Raw genomic sequence first — 24,585 nt, forward strand, 5'->3', positions numbered from 1 at the left:
TACAAAATTGGTAGAAATGATTTGAATCGAACAAAAAAGTTTTATTAACGTCTTAATTTTTAAAGTCATCATTTTTTCAAGAATAAAGAATTTTTATGTAAACAATTATATTCTACGTTTCGATTTACTTCTATACGAAAAATCACTTCCCGATTGTATTGAAATTTCAAATGGATTTTATGTTTTGATAAAAATGTGTTCAATAAGTTTGAAATGATTAGTAAACTGTATCAACTGTATGTTATATATATAATTGTAAATTATAATTTATTATGAATTAAAGAAAATTTTACTTAAATAATTTTATATATAAAATATTTCTATCATTAATTCTTAAAATTTTAACATTTTTTTATATATATTAATAAAAAACTATTATCTATAATATCATTATAATCATAAAATATTTTTTCAGATAGTATTTAAATAAAAAGCTAAAAATACTAGTTTTCATAGTATGGACATTTAGGAATGTTTCATTATGCTATTCTCTATCGCATCTGTTTTATTATCGTATGCTTTATTTGATGTTACAGAGCCAACAGTTTATACAAGCGCGCGTGCTATCACACGCGTCAGTTTCATGAGCCAAGTACTTAACGCCAAACAAAATGTGGATAGGAATCAGGTAGGTACACTTGAAGAGGCGTAAACTATGGTCGCTCACGCTGCACTGCTGTCGCCAATAGCCCATGCGAATGTGACTCCGCCTCTTAAGCATGGCCAGCCTTCTTCTCCCAATCCTTCAGCTTTAGTCGGTTTTGATCATTCGATTACGCTCGCAGTCGAGCGTGCGTATGAATGTTTATGCGCGAGCGTGTAAATAAATGTGCATTACGCATATAAGAATGTTCTGTAAGACCGAATGCATTTTACATGATCGTCCATCAATCGGCTGGTTAATCATTTGTTGCTTTTTTAAACTATGGGTTTTGTGGTCCTGTTTTTATAAATTTTCTCTTTCTTTTAATATTTCACATGCTTATAAATATAGTATGAAGGCGAAACTTTAATTCACCTATAAACACCTCTTTTCTTTTTAATTTAATCAATATTCTTTTAAATACTCGTATAAGATACTTTATTGTAAGAATGCATATGTGTATGAGTAGAACACATTTAGGCGGGGACTTATGCTTTAAGAGGCGTGTAGAGGGATTTCTTATTGCTGCTCTGGTAAATCTGTCGCTTCAGTCAGTGAGGCAACGAAGGGCGAGCCGCGCACTATTGACTGTATCCGTGCTTCCTTTTTCGTCTACTCATTTGCCAATGTTACGATTCGGGTGTACGCAAGCAGGACAGTGCGGTGTAATAGTTTACGAATCTAATCTTATTAAGTCCGCGCTTTTATTTTGTGCTATGTATTCCGTCATTATTATTAAATTTTTGTACTGCTATATATATAATACCGCAAAATAATAATAATTTCATGACTTTTTATTTTTTTTTAGTTTTTTTTTAATTTTAAGATTTATTATAACTATGTAACTGTTACGTATTGATATATAATTTATTAAATGTATTATTATTAAAATATATTCATACATTCATGCGGCAATTTATCAAAATATACATTTTTATGATATATTTGCAATTATATAAAAATAATTGGAAAATATATAAAGAAATTGTAATATTATAAATATCAAGATTATAATGTGTGTGTATGTGTGAGTTATTTAAATTATCAAAATTATATAAATATTTGCGTACACGTGTGTTTATGTACGTGCATACACACGTGTGTGCTATGTGTACCGTTGTCTTTGTTATGTGTCAAGCAATGTGTTTGTGATTACAAATTTTATATCGAAATTTTCAGATCTTTATAATTTTGCTATCTGAAATATTGAGATATTTTTTCACTGATATTATTTATAATTATTTATGCAACTTTACGCAACACTGTCTTGTATTGGATTATTCATTATTTATAACTCGGATATAGCTTGCGCAAGAAATTAAGTTGTGATAAAATTATGTTTGGAAAAGTATAACGCACATGGCAAATGATTACCAACGAAAAACTAACAAAAATCTTAAATATATTTTGAATATCACACGCGCAACACAGAAATTTACTTTATATGTAGCCGACGGCTGCTGGATTAAACATCTTTTCCATGGATCCGATCATGCTAGGTGAGCAGAATTCAATTAAATACTTAAATTACTAAATGTTACAAATTATGTCTTAATATATATCTAACTTAATCTATATAACTTATATAACTTAATCTATATAATACAATCTAAATAATAATTAACATAATTAGTCTAATGCATTATTTATTATAAATATTTATCATAAAAACTGTGATCAATTATTTATGTTATCATTTAATTCTGTGTTATATTTATAAAATTTTTATGACATTTATATATTTATTCTTATATATATAAAAAGAAGTAAAAATGTCATAAAAATATTGCAAATAACACACACACACAAACACACACACACATATATATACATATAAACATACATATATACATACATATTTATATACGTACATATTTACACACACACACACACACACACACACATACACACGTTGTATTATTAGATTGTGTGTGTGCGTGCGTGCGTGTGTGTGTGTGCGCGTGTGCGTGTGTGCGTACACATTATTTTATGTATATACGCACATTTTTCTTGTTTAAAAGAAAAATAAACATAAAAATTATATAAATATAAATAATCATTGTATTGAATGTTTAAATTATAAAATAATCTTCAATAATAATGGCTTAATTCTTAACATAATGTATTTCCTACATTTCGAAATCAATAATTTTATACTATAAAATTAATTTTATACTATATAATTAATTAACTTAATGTTATTGCTGTTTGTATGTATGACATACGGCTCATATGTTTGATATAATATATTTAGTTATAAAATGGAAATTTACTTATTGTATAAAATAATATAAAAAAATATGTATAATTAGTATAATAATTATAAATATAATAAAATGAATATATAATAACAAAAATAAATATACAATAAGATTATTATAATTCATACATATATAAATATATTTTTTGACATGTGTATATATATACACACACACACACACTCACACATTTTAAAAAATTTCTACTTGAATAAATAAGTGACATTATATAATATACTATGTAATATTGATAACATAAACTACAAAAGCAGAATAGGTGAATCTGATAGATTTTTTGACGCTGAAAACGAATATATATATATATATATATATATATATATATATATATACATATACATATACATATATATATACATGTGTATATATATATATATATATATACATTTTATATATATATATATATATATACATTTATTTAATTATCTATTTACTTATTTTTTTATTCAACAGATTCGTTTTCAGCGTCAAAAAATCTATTAGATTCACCTACTCTGCTTTTGTAACTTATGTTGTATATATTATGTATATATATATATATATGTGTGTGTATATATATATATATATATATATATATATATATATATATATATACAAAAGAAACTATTTCAATGTATGAATTATTAAATCTGAACTATTAAATCTGAAATAGTTTCTTTTGTCATAATAATGAACTATTAAATCTGAAATAGTTTCTTTTGTCAGTTTCTTATTTATGTTATTCTATGTTTCCTTTCCATTAATTTTACGATCGTTAAATGTTCGATATAATTGAGCTATAGTTGAAATAAATCCTATGTGAGACAAGTATATTGAGTATACTGAATATGTGAAATCTTATCTTCAGGTACATAACTCCTGCAATTTATATAATAATGATGTGATAGTGCCGTGTAAATGTGAATGTGTTAAATAGGATACGCATTACAAAAGGAATTATATCGCAAAGTTGAACGAGAAAGTGATATGATTCACAATAAGAGAGTAGGCACTTGTAGCAGAATAAAATATTTAAATTTCCTATTCATGTTTGATTTACAATATAAATATGCAATATAAGTGCAATATATGATTTATACAATATAAATACGCAATAGAAGTGGCGAATTATTTTTTTTTGTTTTAATAAGTACAAAAACATAATAACATGTTTAATAAGTATAAAAACATAGTAACAATAAAAAACTATTAATTAATAATTATATTACAATTATTTTTTTAATAATAATAATATTTCTTTATTACTATAAAAAAATTAAAACATTACATTATCTCAAAGCAGTTTTAAAACATTTAGTACACATGGGATTTTTATTTTTATTTATTTATGCCATTATTTTATATTTAATATTCTTTATCATGGATAATCTCATTAAATATCTTTCATTTAAAAAATATACAAATACAATAAATTTTTTAAAGAGACGAGTTCATATATGAGATTTGTAATTAATTATAATATATTCTATAAAACTTCACGGGAATACAAGAATATTTTTTTTGTAAATAGCATTATATTTAATATAGGAAATATAAAAATAATTATAACAATGTATTATAATAATATAATTTTATTATTTAATATAAAAGAAATGTAAAAATAATTATGACAAATTAATATAATTAAATATAGATGTGTAAAAAATTAATACATTTGACATTATATAATATACTATGTAATATTGATAGCATAGGCGAGAATCAGTTTAAAAAAATCAGAGTAGGTGAATCTGATAGATTTTTTGACGCTGAAAATGAATCTGTCCGCAGAATTTCCTCAACATGTTAGGTTTTCGAATAATTTATAGCTAAATAATTCAAAAATGGCAAGTTCGACAAATTTCATGAATTTATTATGGAGGAACCTAATTTTTTGAGATATTTCTGTCAATGGCATCATATAATACTGATCTTCACCTTTCAAATCCACTTTCGATTATCACTGTATGATTTGTTTTCGCTGAGATATATAAGTATAAAGTCATAAGAAAATTTACGCAGAGGCAAATCCACTAGCTTGATGTTTATAAAGCCTTATATATGTCAGGTTCGGTTGTCTAAAAAAGTCCTATAAAAATATATCTAATACAGTTATACATTTTAATCAATTTTTTTAAATTTTACATCTTTTTATTATGATTCTGTCCGCCGTATTGGATGCACCATTTTTATTTTCAAAAAACGATTGGTGATGTTAAAAAATTTGTTTTTAAATCAATTTTGATTCGTGGTAAAGAGAGAGGTAACATGGTTGATTTGAAATGGCTTATTGGATCACTATGCATGAGTCTTATATATTGTATATTTCAGTGAAAAAAAATCGTGCGGCGGCATTAAAAGTGGATTTGAAAGGTGAAGACTATACGATGCCATTGGTAGAAATATTTCAAAAAATTAGATTGCCTCATCATAAATTCATAAAATTTGCCGAAATAGCCATTTTTATTACTATTTAACTACAAATTACTCAAAAACCTGACATAGGAGAAATTCTGCGGCCAGATTCCATTTCAATATCAAAAAAATCTATCAGATTCATCTACTTTGCTTTTTGTAACTATCTAAATTTTAAATTTTGCAGGCTTGTGTAATTAGTTAAAGTCTTATATAAAGTAATTAAAGAAAAAAAAAGATTTTATTTTACAGATTCTTTATTCTTATAAATTTCATCTGTCATTATGCTAGGAATAAATGGAAGAAACTTGAAATGACTTCATATACAGTTTTATTAATGATTTTTTAATAAAAGTAACTAGAAACATAATAATATGTTATTATAAAATGTATTATATAAGTATTGATAAAATTACATTTCATACAAATTATAAACAAAACAAAAAATACACACTATTTATTAACAGAAAATCCACTGGTCAAATTAATCATCAACAATAATAAAATTTAGATATGATGTAGCATAATTAGCAATAACATAATTAAGCCGTCTTTTATTGACGAATCATTAATAAAGTTACGTTACCTTCTTTTTATTTGAGACATCTGTTTTTATTTGATATAAACGAGATAATAAAATGATGGGTAAAAAATTTTTTATAGAATATTTGTTAATAATTATTTATAAATTTGATAACAAAATTATTTTAAAAATATTTTAATATAAATCAATTCAAGAATATCTTAATTATTAATTTTTAAATTTATGTACATAATTCTGATAACGATTGTTTCGAAATTAATAAGATATCATGACAACATATGTTTTTATTAATCTATTATATATTAGGGTTTATATGCAGTAGATACATTTAAGGATATGATTTGCAATTTTAATCGCATAAAACCGGCTTTTAATGTATTTTATTATATTATGACTATGATGTAAAGTGTTGAAAAAGTTTTATTGCAATGAAAGTTAAATGTTGTAATTTTTCGCCTTTAAAAAAATTATTTCTTTTATTATAGTATCTGTTACAGATCCCATAATCAACAAAATTTCCTTTCCATTTTCAACAAAAAGTGGAAAATTAAACAATTGAGTTGATGAATATCTATTAAATAGTCTTCTGTTGTATTTATAGAAACTTAAAAATTTTTTTTAAATTGCTAAATACAATCTAAAAAGTCAAAATTGATAAATTCAATATATATAGTTTTTATAAATACATATCAATTTTCCAAAATTTAAATATTTTTTTCTTATTTTGTCATTAGTTATGTTATATCTATTTTAAATTTATTATTATTCTATTAACATCAATTTTTTTGTTAAATTCGTATTTAATTAATTTAAGAAAGATCTTTCATTTTTGGAAATATAATTGAAAACTATTTGGTTAATTGCAATAACATATTTAATTAAATTGTAGCAAAATTTTCAAGAAAAAATCTTGTTGTATTGATTATGATTAATAAGATATTTTTAATTAAATAAAATTTAATTAAATAAAATTATATTAAATTTTGATAAAAAGAAAATGTTATTAATTATATCATTTAGACTCAATTTTCTAACTTTGACCATAAATTTTTTAAAATTATAATATATCGACTAATTTTAAAGCTGGAATCACGTTCAGCATAAAAAAGTTATAGAAATTATTTTTTTTCTTGTATTTTTATATTAAACTGTATAAAATAATTCTATGAGAGCTTTCCCCTATTGTTTGCATTTATATATATATATATATATATATATATATATGTATATATATATATTAATGTGTTAATATCGTCGTTTATTCTTTCTAATAATTAGTATTTATTTATATTTATTTATAATTACGTATAAAAATGTATTTAGAAAATAATGTTTTCAAATCTTTAATATATATATATATACAATATATATATATATATATATATATATATATATATATACAATATATGGGAGAGCATTTACAGAATTATTACACACACCATATTCATTATGTGTATATATATGTAAATGCTCTCCTATATATTGTATATGCATATATTGTATATGCTTATATTAAAGATTTGAAAACATTATTTTCTAAATATATTTTCTTATGTAATTATAAATAAATATAAATAATACTAATTATTAGATATAAAGAAATATAAATAGAAAATAAATAAATAAATATATATATATATATATATATATATATATATATATAAAAGAAATATAAATAATATTAATATAAATAGAAAATAAATGTATATATAAAAGAAATATAAATAATATTAATTATTAGAAAGAGTAAACCTCGACATTAACACATTACTAATCACACTTTTTTTTAGTATATTATATATTATATATTATTTTATATATTATATATTATTCTTAAATAATATATAATATATATTTAAATAATATATACGCTCCGAATTTTGTGATGCTCTCTTTTCATTTTTGAAATATGCGACTTCGAAATGTTTTTTTTATAAAAATATAATTTTTATAAAAAAAGATTTAATTTCAATCACCTTAATTTGGATATATATGTGCTCCAAATCATGATACTTAAGAACTGTATAATGATTTTCATAATTAGCATTCATCATTAAATTATTCATTATTAAACACTCACTTAAAAATTTAAATATGCAAGTATATAGAATTTATTATATATTTCATACATATATTTCATAGTTTTATTTTATTGTAAAATAAATCTGTAAGAGTTGTAAGAGATTGTTTTCTTACTTCCACTTTGAAAAAATCGATTTTATCCTATTTCTAATTTTAAATCAAAATTAGGATAGAATAGAATTCTACGAGAGACAAAATTATTTGTATCACTTAATATTTATATATTTTTTATTTTTAATAAAATAATTTTTTATTTTTATTTTAAATATTTAAAGCATATATATATATATATATATATATATATATATATATATATATAGATAAAATAGGAAAAATATTAAAAATAAAGAGTATGTAACTTTTTATATCTTATTAAATAACTTTTATATCTTATACAGAATGTTAAAAAATAATTAACTTTTCTTTGATATTTTTTTCTCTCTCTCATTTCCTTTATCATTCGATCATTCTATCAAAATTGACTCATTAATTGATTAAAGAGAAACAATCTTCAAATGAAATAATATAAAAAAGTACGGGCGTTATAGAGCCCCTGCGCCGTTTGAGCCGGCATTGTAGCGCGGGATTTGTTAACTTAATTATAATTTATAAAAAAAATCTGTAAATATTTTTATATTATCTGTAAAAAATTAATAAAAAAGTATAATTTACCATAATGTTAAAATGAATAAAAATTCTGCTAAATACTTAATATGTTTTTGCATGTACCAAAATGAGATATTGACTAATTAATAAATATAAACAAAAAAAATATGAACATACAAATAGTATATAAGGAAAAATAATAGTAAGTATGAAAATTGTGATATTTTAAGTAGTATATTTCAAGAATTTAAGAGAATATGTCACATAATTTGAAGTGTATATTATTTAAGAATAAGTTATAATATAAAAGAAAGTGATTCGTGATATGTAAATTAATGTCAAGATTTATCGAAGTAAGCTTAATCTCAACAAAAATATTTATGAAATATATGTATGTTTATATTTTTGAATGTATTAAATTTTTATATATTTGTAATAATTATTCTTAATATTTTTATAATATATATTTTTTTAAAATTATTATTTTTAATTTATGCTTTGAAAAAGTGTGAAAGAGAAAATATATACGCACATATATGTCAATTTATATATTAACAAATTTTTCTATAAAGTAACATTAATATTGATATAATTATGTTCAATATGTACAACATTCATGGAAAGTATGTTGTATTCATTTCTCCAGTAGAAACCTTTGACCTTTTTTATTGGGTTCCGGATGCCCCTGTTCTTATCGCTGGGAGAACTTGTCCTTTTTTTTAGTTCAATGTCGATTATAAAAAAATTGGATATAAGATAGAAAGAGAAGAAATAAAAATGGCAGTGATTACTTCATTTTAACTATTATTAACTATTATAATTTTAACTATTATATCGATTTGCAAACACGTACATATTATACATATTATATGTATGTGTACATATATTTTTAACATGAAAGAATAATATATAGCAAAATATGTATAACTGACTATGTTTTACATATTATAACACATTACACATTATAACAGATTATATTTGCATAAAATAACGTGCGAAAAGTTTACATCTACATTATCTACGTTAGATATTATTGTACTGTAGATTAATAAACTAATTTAAAAATAATTTACATACAATTTTTTAATTATATTTTTTAAATTTATATTAATTAATATTTAAATAATTAATTTAAAGTAAAAGCTTTATTTATTATTAACTTTATATAAATTTTAGAATATAACTTAAGAATGCAATTTTTTCTAATTTTAATGCAATGAAAGAAAAGAAAAAAAGAAAGAGCAAGCTAATGTTATAAAAAGACATTTTGCCATGTATATCATTAAAGACGAAGAGAGTGTATATAATACACAAATAAATTTTAGCCTATTATAAATAAATTTTAAACTATTATTAGACTAATGTAAATATGGTCCGTGATATTTTTTTTTAATTTGCAATATAAATTTTAGACTATTTTAAATATATCATATAAAAAAGCAATTTTTCACAAATTTTGATACAAAAGAAAAAAGAAAAAAGACAGCAAGTTATAAAAAAGACAGCTAATGTTATTAAAAAGTATATTAACTATATCAATCAATAAAAAGAGAGAAACAAATATATATTATATATATACAATACATTTTTATAATAATAAATTTCTAAATAAAAGAATTTAGATTTTTCGAAATATAGTCACATTTTATAAGATTAGTCATTATATGGTTTATGTATGAAAATGTACCAGAACATATATATATATATATATATATATATATATATATAATTCTACATGGATCTTTTGCTCAGATTTTTTATTTGAAAATAATATTCATTTAGTTCAAAATTTGGCCGAAACGTTATTTGGTATCTTTAAAAAGGATAACAATTTCTTTTAAATTTCAAAGAGAATACAATATTGCTCTCCTCTCTCTTTCTCCCCCCTCTCTCTTGCTCGCTTGCTCGTTCACCCGCTCCCCTCTCCTTCACTCTCTCTCTCTTTCACCTCTCTATGTTTCTCCTTGTATATATGGTTTATGTGAAATAAACGTACAAAAATCTATCTAAACATCTAATTTTTAAATGTGTAATTGTAATTTCTAAATTAATAATTAATTATATATTTTCTATATTTTTTAAATTAATTTTAGTAATTTTTAAACTCTGAAGAAATTCACTTTACATATATGATCACAAATAAATATAAAACATAAAATAAGGTGCATTATTAACATATAACAATGAAATTAAAATACTGCTTTTATTTAACATTCCGAATTAAAGTCCTGTTTATCAATTAAATTAGAATAAAATATTTACGTTAAAGTAATAATAACTGTTATTAATTATTGATTCTTGTACTGTAGATTAATAAACTAATTTAAAAATAATTTATATATAACTTTTTGTTTTTTAAAAGTAATTTTATATCTCTCTAAAATCACTGTTTGATTAATATATATATATTTATTGTATATTATAATTTTTTTGTTATATATATATATATTTATATATTTATTTATATATTATAATTTTTTTGTTTTTTGAAAGTAATTTTATATCTTAAATCACTGTTTGATTAATATATATATATATATATATATATATATATATATATATTTATATATTTATTTATTTAATTCTATCGTGGATCTTTTGCTCGGATTTTTTATTTGAAAATAATATTCATTTAATTTATATTATTTCAATTATTACATTATTACATTATTTTGTTATGGATAAATGTAATCCATATTACTTTCAAAGATAAATACATATATATATATATATATATATATATATATGTATATACATAACTTATGTTTTAGTACGCAAAGATAATATAAATTTACTTTAATTTATAAAAAAATATTTCTAATAATATTAGATACAAAATTTCACCAAAATGTTTTATATATGTATATATGTGTGTGTGCGTGTGTGTGTGTCTGTGTTTGTGTGTCTATATTTATATATAAAATTGAGACTGTGAGTATAAATGTTTTACAAAATACTATTTTATTATCTCTTTCAACTTTTCTATAAGTATCGTGTTAACAATACCCGAAGTCAATGACACCAATACATCTATAACTGCTGCTCTTGCTATTACGGTTCAAGACCCCGATATGTAAAGTGATATGACTTGAAACGTAAAAGCGAGATAAAATATTTGAACATTTCAAAGTCATCATGCATATAATCGCGTAATACATAAATAATAAAGATTTATCTTTTATCTTTTTGAAACTGAAATATATTAATTTAATATTATGTAATATTCTTTTCAAGATTAAACACATTACAGTATATATATAAACATTATAGTATATATATATATATATAACACACACACACACACACACCACACACACACACACACACACACACACACACACACACACACACACACACACACACACACACACACACACCACACACACACACACACACACATACACACACACACACACACACACACCACACACACACATATATATATGCTATTAATAAATTACTAATAAAAACAATTTGTATTCTCTTTATTTTTTTAATATTACAAAAACATAACACGTAATTAGGAAAGAAAAAAGTAAAGAGTTTTATAGAATTATACAAATATTTAATCTATTTTGGACTTTTTTTCTATTGTGAAAGTTTCTATTATGATGTTAATAAAAACTTAAAATAATATAACAAGTAAAAAACAAGATGTAATTTTAAAATTAAATTATCTTATGTAATGTTGCTTAGCGATATTAAAAATGAATGTGTATGTGTGTGTGTGTGTGTGTGTGTGTGTGTTTGTGTGTGTAACAAGTAAAATTATGTTTAAATCTGTTTATATAAAGCCACAATTATTTAGTACTTAATAAATATGTATTTTACTTTTTAACATTTTCAAGTATACAAATTCCTCCAAAAGTCTCGAAACGGTTAAATATCTCAAAAACAAAGCATTTTTAAAAAAAGTGACAGAAGTTGTAAGATTCTAAAAGTTTTACTGAATGATCACATCCGTTAGACCTTAAGTAAAGGGATCAAGGCTATACGGAGTTCAACTTTTGTTTTTTTAAATGGAACTCTATTTTTTATTGCATTTCTTGTAGTTTATCTCGGAAGCTTTTCAAAACAATATAATGAAATATCTTTTTTTAAGTTATTAACTTTTCGAGTTATAAGGCTTGAAATAATTAATTTTACATAAATTTTACATAAAATATCTCATATAATTTTACATAAAATATCTCATATAATATCATATTTATTTTTCGATGATATTATCTCAATATTTCTACAAAATAATAAGAGGAATCAATTGGTGTAAAGAAAACATATAATTGTTAAGAAAAAAATATGTAACTGTTAATTACAAATTACATATTTTTTAAAAAAATTATGTATTTTCTTTACGATTGATTTCTTTCATTATTTTGTCCATAAAAGTATTGAGGTAAGATCATCGAAAAATGAATATTTTACGAGATATTTTATAGTTTATGTAAAAGAAATTATTTCAAGCCTCATAATTCGGAAAGTATTTATTTTGAAGATATTTAATCGTTCTGGGACTTTTGAAAGATCTTGTATATAATTTATACACATATATTAATTTATACATATATTAATTTATTAATATTTGTGTATAAAATAAGAAAAATTTTAATAAAACTATCATTAACAAATTTGAATAGATTTGTATATATTTATTCAAATACAAATTGCTGGCAAAATAAATTGTCAACAAGTATTATTTTTATCATTAATATTACATTAATAATTATTAAATTATTACATAATAATTTATTAATTTAAAAATATAAATGTCTGCTCCGTATTTTATATACATGATATAATTATATATGAAAACAATTTTTTTTCAAGCGCTTCCTAGATATTTGATACCTAGATATTTGATTATTTGATACAATTATATGTATGTCTGGAAATAAATGCGATAAATATTTATACTTGTAATTTTATTGAATGTATTCAGTTTCAATATTATTAAGTGCTATCTTTTTAGTTGTAACTTTAGAATTAGGCTTAATTTCAATTTTAAGTTTTAAATTATAGTTTCTATATTTAAATTATATGCCAAGATAGTATATACATATATACATAATTATATCAAATATGTATGTGTATGTAGAAATGTGTGTGTAGAAATTGTGTGTTGAAATAGAGAATAATATTTAAATTCATTGCTAATTTGATTAAAGTATGTGCAATATAATTTATATGTGGAAAAATATCTAGATAATCCATGCTTTAAAATTATTATTTGTATATGATAATATTATATTAATAGCTGATTTTTTTTGTTTCTATTGACTTGAATTTATTGGTAATCAACGTGTGTGAATAAATGAATGGAAACAAATCTATCGGCAATCATTTTGTTGACAAACGAGATTTCGAAAAAGAGCCAGGTGTTCTACAAAATGTATTTACACACATAAGACAAAAGCTGGCAGCTACTGATTCATTAGCATTGAATTAGTACTGTTTATTTTAGTTAAATGATGGCTAACCTTTTAAAAGATTGTTGAAATAGGATTGTGGTTCAGTTGATAAAGGACTCTACAAATAATAGCATTAGCTTTTTCTTTCGGCTACCTGTTGGAAACCATAAGTTCTTATAACCAAAATTAACTAGAGGTTACTTTATTATTTTAGATAAGCAATAAAACATCTTAGTAAAATTTTATATTAATGTAAACAAAAACATTTTATAAACTGTACATTATTTTTTACATAATTTTACTGTACATACTTTACATAATTTTATAAACTGTACATTATTTTTTTATTTGTGTATATATGTGTGTCTGTAAAATTTATGTGCGAGAGAGAGAGAGAGAGAGAGGGAGAGAGCCTATAAGATGACCTATTATGATCTATAAATAGATTTATTTCTGAAAGTATAGTAAACAAAAGAAGTAGCACATGAAAGTTTTATATATATATATATATATATATATATATATATATATACATATATAACAATATATGTATATATGTATATATATGTATATATGTATATATGTATATATATGTATATGTATGTATATATATTATATATGTATATGTTATATATATATATATATATATACATAATATATTATAATATATATAATATATAATATATATGTATCGCAAGGACCAAATATTATATTCCATTATTAAAAGAATGGAGACATTTCAGAAATTTTAAAGTCAACATTCTCTATAAGCTCTATATTTTAAATGAATTTTTTTTATAAACGTTTTAAATATATATTAAGCATCTATTTTCTTCATTAGTCTGTACAAAAATATTAAGATAAGTAATCAAATAACAATATAAACACAGGCTTATTTTAAGGACCAACCAAATAAGAAACCAATTATAAGCAAGAAAAAATTGTATATAACATTAAACAAATACAAAGACGTTGGTAATCGTTACTGATGTTAAAAGAAATTATAATTAAAATTGAAAATTACAAAATAAAAAATAAAATAAAATAGAGACGCAAACGTTTCGATCCGCTTCGGATCATTTTCAATGCTTATAAATAAACGCTATAAATGTATACAAAAAAAATTTGAAAATATCGGACGACAGCAAGGTATAAGCGCAAACACAAGAGACTCTAAATCATAAAAGCAGATAAAAAACAATCTTTTAGAAGATGTTAACGCAAAAAATTAGGGAATGTAATGGAAAGCATAAGGAGCAACGAAAGATTAAGATAAGTATTTAGTAATGAATACCCGGGAAAAAAAGTCCATATAAAATTTGGCATATATGGATTTTATCAATATCTATTTATGTTTTGCCAAATATAGTCATATAATATATATAATATCATATATGAATAAATATTATCAGATCTGAGAAAATGACAGCACTTTTCTCATATATGCTTAAATAAGTACACCGAAAAAATTGTATTCTTAACTTAAGAATATGCCACTTATCTTTAGAATATATACCACTAAAATAGACGCCAAGAGGATCCTTTTAAGTTAAGAGGAAAATCTTCTAAAGAGATATTCTTAACACAGAAAAAAATATTTCATTGGATTTAATAAATTTTGTTGAAATCAAATAAATTTAATTATTGGTCAAAAAGTTTTTTTTCGCCTAATTTCAAATAATCTGTTTAATATTCTAAATCCCAGTAAGGAATTCACAGATTATGAAATACATTATTTTAAATTCAGCTTGAAATTAAATTGATAAACAGTAATATCAGAAAGAGGATGAGGCTCACATGCATACAGAAAAACCTATGTGTGAACAGCGTCCTCTCTTTCGCACTGCTAAGAGAAAAAAATATACTTTAGATCTTACGTTAATACAAGTCTTTTATATACATTTCATGATAAATATTGAATACGAGAAAAATTAAGAATGGTGTCGCCGCGTAGCGACAAATGAAGAAACATGTTGCGCATATGATAAGTAATTTACTTAATTCTTTAATGAACATGGAATTTAGCAAGGATGCGTACGAACTGTTTATGATTAAAGTAGTTTCGAGTATCGCTGTTTCCAAATCTGAAATTGCAAAATTAACTTGTTTAAACAATTTGCTTAAACGAATTATTGCACAATTGCTTCTTCAAAAAACAATTTCTGATTCAAATTCCATCAGAAAAATGTACTGATAAAGTCTACATGATATTTTCACGCATCACATACCGTTGGATGTGCTTAGTGATTTCGACAACTTTGATTTCTCATATTTCCGAAATCTATGCTCAACTTGAAATTTTGCCTAAATTAATATATTATCATAAGCTATTATTTAGATCACAATTTGATTCAATCCGTGAAGATCACTAAACAGGCAAAATTCGGGTGCTCTTTAGTGTATCGGTACTTACACCTGCAACAAATTGTTAAAAATACCAATAAGTATACAGGCATGTTTAATTTTTTTATCATATATCATGTTTTTAATTGTACATGCACGCATATATAATTTTTTATCACATATCATGTATTCATGTATTATTCTCCTGTTTGACAGGTACACGCAATATTACATGTATTTATTTATATTTTTTACATTCGTAATGTATCTTCTGATGATTGTATTTTATTTCAGAGTTTCATGAGAGTTTTGCAATCTTTTGAGTCATTTGTTTTTCACTAAAAAAAAAGCTTCAGTTTTCAATAATAATCGATACATTGTTTCTCAAATTATTAACGTGAGAATGAAATTAACACATCGTGTTAATTTCATCGTGTTCCATTCGTTTTGCACATTTTATTGATTCTGTTAATTGCTGGAATCGATAGCAGATTTCTTATACGAGATTTCACGAGAGATTCTAGAATATCGCGCATGTTCAATTGCTTGATATATTATGTCTTCGTACATTTGCAATGTATTTTTTGAAGTCATTCAATAAGTATTGATAATATATTGCTTCATGTTTTGTTGATAAAAGCAATATTAATAAACATGAGAAAATAGGATAAGATTTGGGATGATAATAAATAAATAGTATCGATATGTCGATGATATACCAATAACTTCCGAAGATATGAAAGAATGCAATTATCATGTTAAAAGATTTCAAAAGATAGCATTTATTAAATAAAATTAGCGCAGTCCGAAAAATTATCATTCTTATTACCTACTTACTCATTTTGTTTCTCTGAATTTTTTTTTATTTTAATGTCAGATCGTGATTATGTTATAAATCGTTGGATTTGTCTTTTCTTCTTCTACAATTACAGTTGATTAAAAATAGGGCTTTCTACTAAATAAATTTGAGATAACCCTTCAAAAATTTTTAGTGTCTTTACTTAAAAAAAACTAGGATAATTAAAGTAGTCTTTTCAAAATTATTTAACTTATCTTAAACGTATAATAACAGTTTTGTGTAATAAAAGTTTTGTGTAAAATTAGTATTTATGAAGAATATTTCAGAAGACATTTTTAGAGGACGATTTCCTGTATATACCAGAAAATTCGGAAAAAGATACAATAATAAAAAAAAACGATTCAAGCATTTTGATAATAGCTTTTATATTTTTACAACATATATTTATTTATTTTTCTATGAAATCGTAATGTTTCTCAATGCATTTTCGAAAGAAGCGAATTTTTTGAAGTCTGACAATGAGTTGTAAAAATCTGTCGTCTGTTTATTTAGCCATCTTAGCATTTCACCATCATCATTATCAAACTTCTTTCCTGCAATATGTTCTTACAATTTTCTGAACAAATGATCGGAATCATTTGACACAAGATTGGAAAAAGATGATCCAAAACATCTCATTTAGAAGTCTGTAATAATTCAGATTTCAGTGAATTTTTCAATTATTAAAAAATATATATGATAGTTTAGTATCTTCATATATTCTGAATCCAGATTCAGGTTTTTTTGTTGTTTTATATACGTAAATATATTTCCAATGTGAGGCATTTATATAAATATAAATTATTATAAATTTATAATCTAATATCTTTATGTGTTATACAATTAAAATTAAATAATCGATTTAATTTTAATAATGATTGATAAATTGTAATCTGTGATTGAATAAAACATATTTTAACCATATAATTCTATTATTAATTTAAATCATTAAAATATATGACTTATATGGCAAGACACAATGCAAATGAATGTACATACATGCAAGTTCTAATACCAACTATTTATAAGTTGAAAAAAATTATCATTCATCCGTATAGTAGTTTTATTTGATTCACATGGCCTCTTAATTTCACTTCAATATTGAGCGTTCTTAATACATTATATAAATCTGTGATTCTAAATATTTCCTATATTCGATCATTCTTGCCTATATTAACATAAATTAATTTGTTGTTTTTAACACATCGTCCTTCCAATCCTTATAATAGACTCTATATGTATATTATGTATATATAAAACATAAATTTGCACATCATATTCTTAAGTTTTTTTATGTAACAAGAATAATTTAATAAATTGTTTAAGTTAAGAGTATTTCAATGCTATAAAATCCTTATCTTTGAACATTATAAAATAAAATAAAATAAAATTCAAGTAAATAAAATCTTTCTATAAAACATGTTTAAGACAAAATAAGATTATAAAATAAATTTTGTTTCACAAAACACACAAAATATATTTATTTTACTTTAAATTTACGCATTTATTTATCTGTACAATTAGTAATTATAATTGAGCATCTTTTTAAACAGTCTATTCATTTTTTATTCTGTGTATAATGAAGAAATTTGTTTACTGTTTAATGAAGAAATTTGTTTACTGTTTCAATTGCAATATCTTCGATATTCGATAAAAAATATTAATCTTTCGACACTTTTCTTCCCACTTGAAAAACAAACAGAAATCTGCAACCAAAAATTTAGACTATAAAGAGAACAAAATAACCATGAATTCTAAAGAGTGATCCATTTTGGGCGGCTTCCCTTTCTCTACAGTGCAAATGTGGCTTAATTTATTTGTTATAAAGTCCTGATCAAAAGTAAAGAAAGTTTTTCTGTAGGACGTGCAGGAGAGGCTGTGTTGGTCTTAAAATCCTTTGGTAAGAAAATTGTTTTTCCTCTTATTTTTAAAGATTTGTGATATCTTCTTTTATTAATTAAGTATTATCTTATTGTTAGATTTAAAGACTCGATAAAGTTCTTGCAATGACCGGCGTAAACATAATATACATATACCTCTCCACGGGCGCAGAAGCAACTTCGTCGTCTCGGTGAATATTCTAAGCTGAATTCACAACAATGGATTCCTCTGAAAGCGTTCTTTTCGTGCTCATGGCACTTAGTCGCACAGAGACGATGCAATCGGATATCAATAGCGAAACCTCGTGCTCAGATATTCCAATGCATCCATTGCATTGTGAATGTTGTGGAAAGTCTTTTTTGAGAGAAAAACAAAAGCATTTATTAAGTCTTCCTGAAAATTACAATGTTTTCCAATATGTCAGGGAGCATTACATGGAAATCAGAGAACGTCGTCGAAAAAATAGAGATGAAAGTTTACAGCTATCAAATGAACTATATTTGCTTGTTATTATAAGACGTGATATGTGTCTTCTGATCAAAAAGAAGCGACTTCTACAATCACTCTTAATTAATAAAAACCGAAAGGCCCATAATAGGATACTGTTGTTAGTGCAAGAATGGTCTTCGCACAATGGATTGTTGCGTGCTTATGTCATGACAATATTATGATATTTAGGATATGGCAGACATTTCTTATTTATACCATTGCCAGCAAACTTTTTGGATGACATTACTGCAGCCGTAGAAAGTAGTGATTCGAGTGATGGAGACAAAAACTGACATTTTGAACTTCGCGCTTCATTCAATATTTTCATGCTTCCCACCCTTCTCCTGTATTAGTTCCAAATTTAATTTCTTGTTGAGAGAGATATTAATCTTTCATCATAAGCTTTTGAATAAACCATATTTCAAATAGAAAAAGGGATCCAAAATGGTTATCCTCCTTTATCATCATCTTCATTGTTTCTTGATTGCAATATATTTTTACTTTATGCTATACTATATTTTTACATTGTGCTGCATCTTGTCCGAACTAATGTTAGAGAAATTTCTCTTGGTTTAATTTGAAGATTTCCTTGAATCAATTTATCTTTAATTTTCTCATGCGTCACTGAAATGAATCCTGATTGTTGTTTATTAAATACATTTTTTTAACTTCTATTGCAACTTTTTATCAGTCAAATTGACAAACATTTTTCACATTTACATATCTATCATAAATCCGTAATGCCCATAAACAATTTTCAAATGCTTATAAGAGTCATCAAATGTGGAATCTATTTGTATTTTTATTACTTTGCGCTATAAGAGATATTTATTAGTTTTCATATCTTATTTATATTAAAGATAGTGACAAATTTCCTATTATTAATGGATGCTCATTTTCTATTGCAGATAAAATATTCATCTGTTTAAATTTTTTATGTTAAACAAAGTTTATATACATTTTGATTATCGACAAAAATATTATAAATAGTGGTAGATTGGCTCGAATTAAGAAGAAAAGTCTTCTACTGTTTTGCAATATTCCCAATAATTAACGAAAAATTAATTATAGAAAATAATCTGCGTGAGTAAAAGCGCGCGATGATGAGAATTGTCTCATTGTAATCTGGTGAGTCTGGGCCGCTCTTAGCATTGCTTTTCCATCCTTTTCTCATCGCTTTATCGCACGTCTAATTATGCGTTATTATTAATTTATGTGAATTTTGCCTTTTTGTGTTCATTTATAACATTGTGAAATTAAGATTCCGATAAGAACTGACATTTATACAAATATTGATACACAAATGCACTATCGCCACGACCCATGAGATGAAATGAGTGACCACTCCGACGAACAAGAAGATGACACTTCATTTTACAATTCAAAATATACGATACATAAAAAATATTAATAATCTCTTACGATTTGTAATTTTGTATATCTCAGATTTTAATTTTTTTATTTTATAATATATATATATTATTTTTCTTTTTCATTTGTGTAAGACTTATGACTGGAAAGACACAAATAAATATTAAAACTACGTATATTATATTATAAAAATTTTTTATTTTATCATGTAATATCAATGAGACTAAATTTGTGCATGTCACATTTACAATTAGACGCAAAATCATGTCCAGCGATCCGACTTTATTTTCTTAAGCTAACAAAGCGAAATATCTAGATAGAACTGGAGAATACATATACATATTTACAAAACGCAAGCAATTGGGACTCAAATTAAGAAAAACTTTATTGGCTCCTGGGACGGAAATCTCAATTTAAATTGCAAACTGTTTATTTATAAATGCATACTTAAACTGATTTGGACCTACCTATTTGGATCTAATTTGGGGGAGGGGAAAGCCGCTGCTAACTCCGTAATGTAGAAATACTTCAGAAATTTCAAGCGAAAATATTAAAAATAATTGTAGACGCACCGTGATATGTGACAAAACTTTTCACAAAAATCTAAACAGCCCGACTGTGAAGAAGGAGATAAAAAGAGCGGTATTGAGTACAAATCACGATTAGAAAATAATCCAAACACGCTTGCCAGTAATCTTGTTAATTCTAACAACAGAAAACTTGGACTAAAATGTAAAATTCCTCATTTATTTTTGACTTATTGTTAGTAAAATATATCAATTACACAGGCGTGAGAGAGTCAGTACAAAAAGTAGAGTAGATAAATTTGATAGATTTTTTGACGTTGAAAACAAATCTGGCTGTAGAATTTCTCTAGCAGATTAGGTTTTTGAATAATTTGTGGTTAAATAGTCCAAAAATGGCTATTTCAGCTAATTTCATGAATTTAATATGAGGGAACTTAATTTTTTGAAATATTTTTGCCAATGGTATTGTATTAATCTTTACCTTCCAAATCTATTTTTAATTGCCGCTGCATGATTTTTTTCGCTAAGATATAAAAGTATGAAGTTAAAGAAAATTTACACATAGGCAATATGAAAGAGTCATGTCAGATCCACTATCTTGAAATTTGAAAAGACTTACATCTATCAGGTTCGATTGTGAAAAAAATACGAGGAAAAATAATGGTACGTTAGTATCTATACAGCACCGAAAGATTGCAAAAACGTTGCATAGACTTAACATTGAAACATTGTATAATATATCCCATACAGCACAGAAGCTTGCATCAACATTGCTGCAATGTTACAACATTGCACATAGTGTAATGCTGCAGAAATATTGCAGAGACATTATTTTGTAATATTATTTTGGCAATGTTGCAACAATATTTTAACATAGCAAAAATGTATATTATGTGTTTCTTTACTTGCCGTTATGTGGCGACACCAAACTTAACTAACTCGTATTCGAATTTTCATCTAAAGTGGATATAAGGATTACAAAGAACTAATGTAGTAATTATATTTCTTGTCTTGTGTCAATTAAATTTCTGATAAAACTGACTTGATTTATTTAATATTCTGAATCCTAATAAGGGATCTAGATTATTAAACAAATTATTTGTTATTTGTTAAACAAATTATTTGTTAACAAGTTATTTGTTAAACTAATTATTTGTTTAATAACCTAAATCCCTCATTGAAATTCAAAATATTAAACAGATTTTTCTTCATTGATTTGGTAAATGGGAAATAATTCCTGTGTAGAAAATTATTAGGACGAGTACATGAAACTATTGACGCTGATAAGGATAATGTAGGGATGCCATAGAAAAGGATATCCTAATATGGAGATATCCTATTTATTCCATATTACTAAGGACATATAATTAAAAAGAACTAATAGTTATCCGATGTTTAATTTACAGTTTAATTTAAGGTTTTATTAAATTATTTTATTAATTAATTTTGAAACTTAGGCTTTAATAAAAATAACTAAGAAGGCCTTTGTAAGGATTTTTTAGTTGTGTGTCCCGGCAAAAAATTTTTCATATATAATTAGGCAAAACTGATTATATCTAGTTACACAAACTTATATATCAATTTTGTCCATATAAAAATAGATATGCTTATGTATAAATGGATATGGATATGAATATATATATATATATATATATATTTATATATATATATATATATTTATATATTATTATATAAAGATATTTTTTTATAATCCCGGGAAAAAAGGCCATATAAAATTGGCCATATATGGATTTTGTCAATATCTAATTATGTTTTGCCAAATATAGTCATATATGATATCATATTTGAATAAATATTAAATCATATATAAATAAATATTCTGAATCCCAACAAGAAATCCAGCTTGGAATTAAATTGATAAACAGTCAAAGAGGATGTGGCTCACATGCACATAGAGAACCTATGTGTGAGCAGTGTCCTCTCTTTCGCACCACTGCTAAGGGAAAAAAATATACTTTAGATCTTACGTTAATACAAATCCTTTATATACATTTCATGATAAATATTGAATACGAGAAAAATTAAGAGTGGTGTCGCCGCGTAGCGGCAAATGAAGAAACATGTCGCGCGCACGAAAATCGAGTTGCGGTGTAGAAGTCGCCAATTAAGAATATAATTCTCATTCATTAAAAATTTACAATTTTTTCGGTGTACCACTTAGCTGCTTCTATAATAATATACATTTAACTGTTGTTTTTAAATACTGCATAATAATTGTAGACAGTAATCTTTAGGGCGTGGTAAGACACCGTACACAGGATTAGATTAAGATATAATAATACGAGTACTTTATTGTGTATAAAATCTGAGAACGAGAACGAATGTTACAACGTGTCTAAGAATCGGTCCGGAAGACTAGTGAGTGTGTCACGTGAGTTACAAGCGGTTACTGTTAGATGGCGTCATTGCCGTTTTTGTCTTCTTGATTTTAACACTCCTCCTCAATGACGTCGTCCTTGTTGCCATGAAATGTCTCCAATCCAGCTTCCTTTGACAGTTCGCGTAATCTTATGTGCTGTATTGCTTTCGTAAGCATATCTGCAAGCATTTCTTCACTCGCACAGTATTCGAGTAGGATTATGTTGCCCTCATTTAGATCTCTCACAAAATGATACTTCGTGTCCACATGTTTTGATCTCTTGCTGAAGTTTTGATTCCTGGCTAGCTTAATACAGCTTTGATTGTCTTCATAGATCTTCACTGGCAGCTTGACGTCTTCTTGAAAATCCTTTAGCAACTTCTTCAGCCATAACATCTCCTGACATCCGTCACTCAGTGCGATATATTCTGCTTCTGCAGATGATAATGCCACACAGGATTGCCTTCTGCACGCCCAACTGATCGTGCTCCCACAGTATTTGAATAAATATCCACTGTTTGATTTCCTGTCTTCTCTTGATCCTGCCCAGTTGGCGTCCGCGTAACCGATGAGTCCTTCTTCCTTTAATCTGTCATTTCCGAGTTTAAGTTTGTAGTCAATCGTGTACTTGAGGTATCTCGCGACTCTCTTTGCTTCTATCCAGTCCGTTTCCGTTGGGTTGTTCAATTTTCTGCTCAGTATTGCAACTGCAGCCTTAATGTCTGGTCGCGTACATGTAGCTATGTACAGCAAGCTTCCAATTAAACTCTGAAAATTCTTGTTATTTTGCAGAATCTTATGAT

The 24,585-nt window shown here is 24.6% G+C and overlaps 1 protein-coding gene across 2 annotated transcripts in view; it reads left to right on the plus strand.

Moving 5' to 3' along the window:
* The first annotated feature begins 1,209 nt into the window (after positions 1-1,209).
* Positions 1,210-24,585, plus strand: part of LOC105258850 (paired box protein Pax-1) — a 300,736-nt gene continuing 277,360 nt past the window's right edge. Inside the window, exons 1-2 of one of the 2 annotated variants that reach the window (XM_025406242.1) lie at positions 1,210-1,308; positions 2,094-2,142. In XM_025406242.1, coding sequence (XP_025262027.1) covers positions 1,270-1,308; positions 2,094-2,142 — 88 coding nt within the window. In that variant the 5' untranslated portion in view covers positions 1,210-1,269. Of the gene's footprint in view, positions 1,309-1,822; positions 2,143-24,585 lie in introns of both variants that reach the window. The other variant, XM_025406243.1, reaches the window with a different exon arrangement.

The sequence above is a fragment of the Camponotus floridanus genome, unplaced genomic scaffold (assembly GCF_003227725.1).
Source record: "Camponotus floridanus strain SB8 unplaced genomic scaffold, Cflo_v7.5 scaffold137, whole genome shotgun sequence".
NCBI classification, from domain to species: Eukaryota; Metazoa; Arthropoda; class Insecta; order Hymenoptera; family Formicidae; genus Camponotus; species Camponotus floridanus.